Source organism: Nematolebias whitei, unplaced genomic scaffold, assembly GCF_014905685.2.
Source record: "Nematolebias whitei isolate Nwh7 unplaced genomic scaffold, NemWhi1 Nwh_scaf_90, whole genome shotgun sequence".
Classification (NCBI taxonomy): Eukaryota; Metazoa; Chordata; class Actinopteri; order Cyprinodontiformes; family Rivulidae; genus Nematolebias; species Nematolebias whitei.
This window is the reverse complement of record NW_023618635.1, coordinates 1-9513: the sequence shown is the minus strand read 5'-3', so window position 1 is coordinate 9513 and position 9513 is coordinate 1. Positions and strand designations below refer to the sequence as shown.

The window sequence follows — 9513 nt, the reverse complement described above, 5'->3', positions numbered from 1 at the left end:
GTCAAATGTATCTTTTTACACTTTACATAAATCAAAGCATCATTACAAAAATGAACCTTGTTAAAACTGTCATCACCCATCCTTTTGTTTTATTAAGGCAATTTCTGTAATGATGCATAACTATAAAACCAGCTTGTACAGCAGTTTTGAGAATCTTGTTTTATAGAAGCATTTTCCTGAAAACATTTTTTCCAATATTTAACATTTTTAGAGGAATGTGGCCCATTTAATTTTTCTTGATATAAATGCTTATAATGATTTAAAACTACCCACATAAACAAAAGCTCTGGGAGAGACTAAAGACCTTCGTTGAGCTGTGACATCATCAGTGTGCGCCTCATTTTCAGCCAACAGCCTAACTCGTTTTTTTTTTTTTAAGTAGTAGTATTTAAAATTGAAGTATCAGCGCTCCAATGAGGATGGCTTTTTATGGGGGGCATCTGAACGGTCTTGACTCGAAGTAATGAAACTCTAAATTATCCAACTTCATTATAATCAGCCATTCTGGAACTGAAAACCCAGACGTACCTTTTGGGGTAAATTAACTCTAAACTTATGAATAAACTCAGTTAGTTGAACGTGCAATCTGGAATCCCCCCGCCTGTCAGTCTATTTATGTTTGCAGAATGGTTTCTATATATGTTTTTTTTTTTTTTTAAAGGAGTGATTGATGTCTTTGGACAAACACGTCACCAGAAGGAAAGACTCGACCTAAAAACTTTAAAACTACTGAAATGTCCTCCCTCAGCTTCTGCAGACTGTTTGCTCTGCAGAACTCCACCTGAAATGTTTACCGTCATAAACAGCTGGAGCTCATCCAGGTGATCGTCCCGATGAGGATCAATTACGTGCCAGCGACTCGGCCAACTTCTTCAGCCTTTTCTTGAGCTCAAGAGGAAACTTCTCATAACACTTTTTGCAAACAGGCTTCATGTCAAATTCAACAAACTTGTTCCTGCAGAAAGGGAGGGGGGAACAAAAACAATGTGGGTGTCAAGCTGCTGCTGGGTCACCACCTTTCACCCAGCTCTTCTGTCCTTTTAAAAAGGTCCCAACAACTCATTTCAACCTACGTGCATTAATGCTCACAAGTTCATGGATTCATGCCACAGCATAAAACAACTGAATGAAGTTTGGTTTTAGTGAAGAGACAAAGGCATGCTAGAGACAAGACAACACCACAGGAATGGAAGGAGGTGGTGAGTAACTTCAGCTACAGACAGACAGCAGGCTGCTTCTTGCGATCTTTGGCTTCGCGCTCACGTCGAGCCAGGCGGCGTTTCAGCTCCTCGGGTATGCGCTCATAGCAGTGCTTGCACACTGGCCTCAGGTCAATTTCAACAAACTTATCTCCGAGTTACCGTAGACGCAGCAAGTGAGGCGTGTAAAAAAAAAAAAAGAGAGATTGAAAGAAAAGAGAGAGCCAGAGAGGTAAGAAGCCTGAAAACACACATTCAGGAAGTGTTAAGACAAAAGAGAGATGACGACAACCATAGCTTCAAAGAAATGGACGTGATGAGGTTTTAATTTTTTAAGATACAGTCAACCCACTGAAAATGAATTTGTTCAAACACACTTTGTATGTAGACCCATTTTTTCCCCATTAAAAAGCACAATCGCTGTAATGTTCAGCATAAAGGAAGAATTATTCCTCCCTAAAACCTTGCTGGAAGCAAGTATTGTATGGTGAAATATTAATATAAAAATTAGGGATGCACGATATTGGATTTTAGGCCGATATCTGATATGTTAAAACTTATATGGCCAATAACAGATACCGATATTTTTAATATACTTTCCTTTGTCAGAACATAGCCCTCTTATTTAGGCTTATTTGATACAAAAACTGTGCAACAGCTGTAAGAACTGGTGACATGTACTCAGTAACAGCCATATGATATGCACAGCACTTTAACTTATATCAAACAAAAAGTGTTAAATGTTATTTATTAGCATTAGTCACCTGTGATGCTGTCTCACTTGTGGAGGCTTGTTCCAGATTCCTCGCTGCAGTGTGGGATCCTCTGCACTCTTGTGCATGAAGGACAGACTTTTTAAGTTAAAAGATTTATCTCCATTGTGCCGTAAGACTAATCATGCTAACGGGGCTAACACTTGTCTGTGGTAAAACTCACCCAAGTGCTATCGGCTATTAGCTTCTCAATTATGTTGGAAATGACGGCTTGTACGTTACGTCGGGAAAATATCTCTGACTGGGGATGATGTAGCGAGGCTCAACGTAGTCCAAGAATCTTCGGAATACAACATCCTCAACGGAAAATAAAACTTTCACGCCGCCGACATTTTGACTTCTTCCTCTCCGCCGTGATCAAATCAAGTAGGCACGCGTGACGTCATCACAGCTGCAGGCATCCCTGTCACTGGGTTGTCATACAAAAACAGCGTCTTTTATATCGGCGAGTTATTTTGATGGAATGGCCAATGTCCGAAATTTAACTTAAACTAATATCGTCCGATTCCGATACCACGTCGAAAATATTGTGCATCCCTAAAAGAAATACATAAAATCAAACCAGTTTCTGTAAAACATCCATCTTTCTACATGTTTACTTCCATCTGTACTTGAAAATATGCTATAACATTCTGTATTCAAACAAAATCATACTCAGAGGGTCGACTGTAATTTTTAAAGATGCAAATCTACAATTTTACTTACTTGAGGGTGAGTTTGGTGTTGCAGGTGGAGCACGAGAAACATCCGACACACCAGGCTTTGTTAAGAGCAGACACGACTGAGGAGGTCGCACAAAAAAACAAAAATCAGACACATTCAAGTGCTGCATCTCAAAGCAACACTGTGTAAGCTACTGAAGTGTAAAACACACCAACTGTGTGCTCTGTCGCATCGATACTCACCATCACCTTCAATCACACGGTTGCAGTGATAGCAGACGTCGCCAAAAAGCTTGACAGCAGAAGAACGAGAAGATTAGGCATCAATTCAGCCACTAAATTCCTCTAATCGGTACCTCACCAATATTGTAACAGCAGCCGTGTCAACCAAAACGGACTTCTTACCTGGTTGTAGTGAGTCTCACAGTAAGCCAAACCTTTCCTCTCATAATGGCGATGACCCAGGAAAGGCTTCTCACACTTGGCACACACAAAATGCTGTCAACAGAGAAAACAAGCTGCTAAGAGGATGACGCGTCTCTAATAAAAGCCGAACAGGGACTTGTAAAACCTGCCTCAGAGCCCGTCCAAACAGAATATGAAATACTGAACCATGGCTGATGTCTACTTAAAAATTATCTAAAGTTACAAATCTAAAAAAGCATGTTGCAGATGTGAATCAAATGTATAATCTTTTAAAGTTTGACATTTACTTGAGATTTTCCATCATATTTATTAGCCTCCAGTGCAATAGAGAAACACTCAGGAAACCAGAATCGTTTTAATGAAATTTGGTTTTGAATAAAAACACCGGGCAGCAAGCTTGTGGTAAGAAGCAGCTAGACCAGGGGTCTGCAACCTTTGCAACAAAAAAAAGCCATTTTTGCCACTTTGCTTACGAATTATGACGTGTCTGGAGCTGTAAAACCTGTAAAACCTGCTCCAACTGTTTACTGTCAACTGGTGGCCCATGGGCCACTCCAAGTTTGTTTGGAGGTGGCTTTTCTGGCCAGTGGAACGAAAAATGTCTAACTATTATTAACATTTCTTGATATTTTTACATTTTATTACAAAATTAAAGACCAGATTCATGTAAAGAAAGAAAAAAATATATAATTTTTAACTATTTTATAAAAATTCAAACACTGAACTCTCCAGGCTTATGCGAGTTCTGTTGAAGAATTAAGTATCCAACTTAAAGCATAAAGCTAAAGTCTAACATTAGGCCAGTTTGTTGGATATACAGTTACATTTTTAAAGAAAAAAAAAAGTTTTGCTTAATTTGACTTTGTTTTGTGTTTTATTAGTGTTATCAAATATTCCTTCTCAGCAACTTGTCTTAAAGATATTCCAAAACATTCTGGTGGGTTCGAGGGAAAGATCACGCTGTGAGACTGGACGTTGACTTAAAGTGGCTAACAAGCTACTAGCATGATGTAGTCCACGTTTTATGCCTGGTATTTATACCATCCTTCACATTTTTGAAAACGACAGGAAATATGATAAAACTGGCCATTTTCATTGTTGGCAATAATTTAAATAAAATTCAGTTTTATTATAATTTTGGTCACTGCCTGAAAGAGCCGCTGCAGACGGACCAAAGAGCCACATGTGGCCCCAGAGCTGCAGGTTGCAGACACCTGATCTAGACTGAGGATTTTGTTTAAAAATAAAAATAAAAACTGTGAGTAACTGATTATTACTTTTTGTTTTTTGCTCTGCCCTCATTTGGCACAGGAGTTTAGTTATTTTGGAACAAAACCTCAAATGCATAAAACAACTACTTGCTCTCTAAAACCCTTAAATAAACTAGGTGCGCATACAAACCTTCACAAAGATCTTGTGCAGCCATGAAAAATAAAGACAGACCAGCTTGTGTCTCTATCCTCATGTTTGTAATAAAATATACAACGTATGCAGAGCAGTCGTTCAAATTTTAGCCAAAGATAAATCTGGACACGAGTTTACTTTTCTAGTTTATCAGAAGAATCCTTGAAGTAACTAAATCCATTTTAGTGTCTTTAGCATTAAACTGCCTGCTGTAAACTGTTAATAGTCTAGAGCTTTTTGAAGAGTGTGAAACTGAGCAGCCTCCACTCGGATGAACAGATCTGCTGCGCTCAGCTTCAGGTGAATGAATCTGTTTTACAAGTGCTCAAGTCTGTATACCAACAGATATTAGCTCATTTACAATATTTTTTTACTCTCAAAGAGTCAGACTGCATGTCAAACAGTATATATTACCCAAGGTTGAAGCCTTTTTTTTTTAAACAAAGCAGGCTCATTAGTTATATTTAAATATGACATAAGAAAATGTGTTTTTTTTAGCTTGAGAGCTATTAGGATTTAAAAAGTACATAATTTCTCTATTTCAGAATAAAAATGTCCATCGGTTAAACGATTCACTTAAGAATTCATAGGGACCAATGATGATTTGCATGTACTTTGACCTTGACTTGGAAAAATACATTCCACTCATGAACTGGAAATACAAACTGCTGGTCTTCCAGGATCAATACCATATCCTTTGTTGCAAAGTAATTTGTGTTTCTGGGGTTATTTAGAGCACTTTGATTTCCACATGGCGGGTTAAAAGTTCAGCAGTTTAAAGACACACCCTGTGGGAAAAAAACTGTCCAATTCCTCTAAAAGAAAAGAGCTGACAAATAAATAGTAAATATGTACAGAGTCAGCTCACGGGAAAGTTAAAATAACCGTGTCAACTTGAGGGGGGAAAAAGGGTAAATTATGTCTCTTTTGATTTAAATAAGTACATAAAAATATTTCCTCTGAAGCAAGATTCTGTCACAAAAAAAAAAAAAACTTATCCAAGAAGTAGCCCCCTAATGTAGCATAGAGTAGGCTTCACTTTACAGAGTACTTTACAAAGGCAAGAATGCTAAACTATTTGGAGTGTAGTGACAAATGGCGACAAACCTCCACATGCCACTGTTTCCCCATGGCGTTGACAACACGCCCCTCTATAGGTCTCCTGCAGGCACCGCAGATTGGCACACCCATTTTGTCGTGGCACGGCAAACAGAAGAGCTCCCCCTTCAGTTCTCTTGCGTCGGCCGTCAACTCCTTCCTAGAAACATTAAACAGTCGAGTTACACAAACCAGGTGAAGCTAGCTTTAACGTTCAGGCTAAACTGGAAGAGACGGTGTTTTCTTGTGAGACTGACCCGCAGTTGCTGCAGTTGAAGTGGTCTGGGTGATACGGGTCGTTCTTAAAGATCAGCGGCTGCTCTTCAATGATGGCGTGGCACTTCTGGCAGATATATTTGCCCAAGCCTCGAGCTTTCTCACAGTTATGGCACGGGCGGCACAGGTGCCTGAAGGCAACAGTAAAATGGAAAAAAAAAAGTCAAGAAATTTTCACTATGGTTTTTGACACGATGAATCATAGCTGCATAAAATTCTATTATTTATTAGAAAGCAAAGCTCGGTGAGTAGAACCACCTCCTCTATAGGCTGCTAAAGTGTTTTTTAAAGACTGTCATGAGATGGGGTTACATACCTGCCAGCATTTTTAACAAATCCAACATCTGCAAGCACTGCCTGGCAAATGTCACAGCAGAAGCACTCGGGGTGCCAGCTGTTGTTCATGGCCTTAATGACACGTCCGATGATGAACTCCCCTAAGAATCAAACCATCAAAAGAAGTCGGGATGATAAGAGTCAGATTTCAGTGTTCAGGAGGAACAGATGCTGCTATCGATCAATATTTTTTAACTGAACAGGAATTTCTAACAAGTGCTTACACTTTGTCATTTAAAGAAACTGGTCCAGATGACACAATTTAACCTTTTTTGTTCTCATCTACCTGGATGACTGAGCTTTGCTTACACTTTTATTATATTTTTCCTCTTTGTGACATTCAACGAACAAACAAAGCACTTTATTAAAGCATGCCACTGGTGCAGAAAGAGAATTTTAGTTTGGGATTTGAAAAAAAAAAAAGGTGTTATTGTTCAACAGTTGCCTGAAGAAACGCCAGGGGATGCATCTTCTGGGTAATTTGTTTGGGTTTCTCTCCCTGACTCTGTGGTGAGAATGTGGTGATGAAGTGTCCAAAACTAAAGCAAAAAGTAAAGAACATGCCTTGGGGAGCCTGTCCACTGGTGACAAATTCTACACAAAAACTATAAACAGTTCCGAGTTGACAGACGGAGGTCTGATCTATCAAACGGCACAGGGATTTGAGGGATGCTTACATCTACACTGTTTTTTCTTTTAGAACATTATTTTATTTAACTTGTTGTAACTCACAGAGGAAGTATCCATACCTGACACAGCCCAGTGATTTTGTTACCCAGTACTTAAAGGCTAAGTACCTGGTATAAACCAGGTATATAACTGGTACTTATAGGGATCGGACAGTCTTATGAAGCATTAAAGCAACTTTAATGTTGCTACATGTTACAATAATTAATAAAAACAATTTCAGCTAAAAATTGTCCGTTTTTTTCTCACAACCTTGGTTTAGCGGGTTCTTAAAGTTAATTCTCAACACGTCATCTGGGGAACTTTTTTCTCGTGTGGTGTCCCAGAACTACTGTGTACTTGGTCAGAAGTTTGAAGTATGCATGGTTAATGTGAAAAAGCAGAAATGTTATTCAGGACTTCCCAGGAGTTCGAACGTCCTGGCCAGAACAAACTTTGCTTTTGGTCGTGACACCTCAAGAAAACAAAGCATTCGCTCGGCTCTTGTGGAGTACCGTTATGCAACGAGCTTTACAAGGTGCGTGACTTTTGGTAACAGCTAAGTAACAAGTGCACACCATACCCAGTGTGTTGGGCTGAGTTATCTATTAAAGTCAAAATGGTTTGTGAGTTTTGTCAAACGAGATAAACATAAAATGTTATAAGAATGCAGCTCAAAAGGCTTTGTGACATATATAACAGAATAAACCCATCACAGGGGTGGAGTGGGTCATCATATTGCGCTCAAAACTCCAAACCATAGAAGAAAATTTGACAATCACCATCAATATATATTTATATACAACAAGCCCCTCCTTTGGCTATATAACTAAGTGCAGATGTGATTAGAGTTTTGCATTTGTTTGGCAAGAATTAGAGTAAAAAGTCTAAACAATCCCATGAGCTTATTCAGCACTTACCACACTGATGGCAACAAGGAGCAAAGAGCATCTGGAAGTCATGTTCGCAATATTTTCTTCCTTCAAACTGTAAAATACAATAATCAAAATGTTTACAAAACAAAACAAAACAAAAAGAGTACCAGGGACACTGATATATGCATGCAAGTTGTGCACACACTAGGGATTACAGGTGTGTTGGTTTATAAAATTAAATACACATAAAAGTATACAGATGAGTAAGACAGAGTACATGTGTGTGAATGAGTGAGAGGCCGGTGGAGCAGTGAGGCTACAAGGAGCAGAGGTCACAAAGGTGCAGGACTTCAAGTACTCGGGGTCCACTGTCCAGGAAAATGGAGAGTGTGGTAAAGAGGTGAAGAAGAGAGTCCAGGCAGTGGATGGAGAAAAGTTTCTGGAGTGATTTGTGACAAAAGGGTGTCAGCAAAGGTCAAAGGAAAAGTTTACAAGACAGTGGTGAGACCAGCTATGTTGTATGGTCTGGAGACAGAGACATGGACAAAAAGACAGGAGACAGAACTGGAAGTGGCAGAAATGAAGACGTTGAGGTTCTCCTTAGGAGTGAGAAGGATTGATAAGATTAGGAATGAGATCATCAGAGGTGCAGCACAGGTTGAACAACTGGGAGATAAAGTTAGAGACCAGACTGAGATGGTTTGGACATGTCCAGATGAGGAACAGTGGTTTGGACATGTCCAGAGGAGGGGGACAGGACAGTGGGTAGATTGGTAGGAGGATGTTAGAAATGCAGCTGCCAGGAAAAAAGACAGAGGAAGGCCAAAAAGAAAATATATGGATGCAGTAAGAGAGGAGATGGAGGAGTGAGGACGGACAGAGGATGCAGAGGACAGAGTGAGATGGAGGAGGATGGCTCGCTGTGGAGACCCCTGAAAAAAGGAAACGCCCAAAAACAAAGAAGAAAAAGAAGAGGAGGGTACTACCTCATAGAAGAGCCCTTCTGGAAACTGCTGGAAACACTGGGCACACACGAAGCACTGCTCATGGTACAGCTCTCCATTACTATTGACAATCTTCTCAGTTGGACCAAAGCCACTCTTACATCGTTCACAGATTGCACTGGCCAGGGCATTCGCAATGCTGTAAGGACAATAAAATACATATTAGTATCCTATTCTTGAGGTTCAGACTCAAGGTTTTAGACTTTCTCTTGATTCTCTGAGACGTATTTAATGTCAAACCATCTCTGGATGGTTTAGATGGTTCCTAGAGTTTCCAAAAGCAGAATGGGAGGAAGGTCTTTCAGTTATCAGGCTCCTCTCTTTTTGAACCAACTTCCAGTTTCTGTCCGTGAGGCTGACAAATTGTCCAGTTTTAAGACTGGGCTTAAGACTTTCTTTTTTTATAAATCCTATAGTTGGGGTTGGTTTGTTGTGCTGCCATAGGCTTAGACTACTGGAGGCCAAATTGACCTAATTTACTTCCTTAAATGAATTGTTAAAATTGAATAGTTTTCATTTGATACTATTTCTTTCTTAACATGTGATTCTCAACCCATCTGTTCCTCTCAAACCCAGCCGGTCGAAGCAGACGGCCGCTTGTCCTGAGCCTGGTTCTGCTTAAGGTTTATTCCTTTCCACTGTCGCCTTCATGCTTGCTCAAGATGAGAGTTATATTCAAAGAAGTCTGCTCCTCAAGATAAATTTATTTATTTATTTATTTATTTATTTATTTATTTATTTATTTAAATAGATAGATAGATAGATAGATAGATAGATAGATAGATAGATAGATA

General features: G+C 39.4%; 1 protein-coding gene across 1 annotated transcript; it reads right to left on the bottom strand.

Annotated features, from left to right (window-relative positions):
* Positions 1-610: 610 nt before the first annotated feature.
* LOC119429206 (LIM and senescent cell antigen-like-containing domain protein 1) lies at positions 611-8858 on the bottom strand (the record flags this gene model as incomplete). The annotated part of the gene is made up of 9 exons (XM_037696881.1): positions 611-955; positions 2678-2753; positions 2878-2926; positions 3040-3132; positions 5572-5722; positions 5820-5969; positions 6155-6275; positions 7761-7827; positions 8702-8858. Coding segments are annotated over 9 exons (979 nt in total), but the record flags the coding sequence as incomplete, so codon positions are not given.
* Positions 8859-9513: the final 655 nt, after the last annotated feature.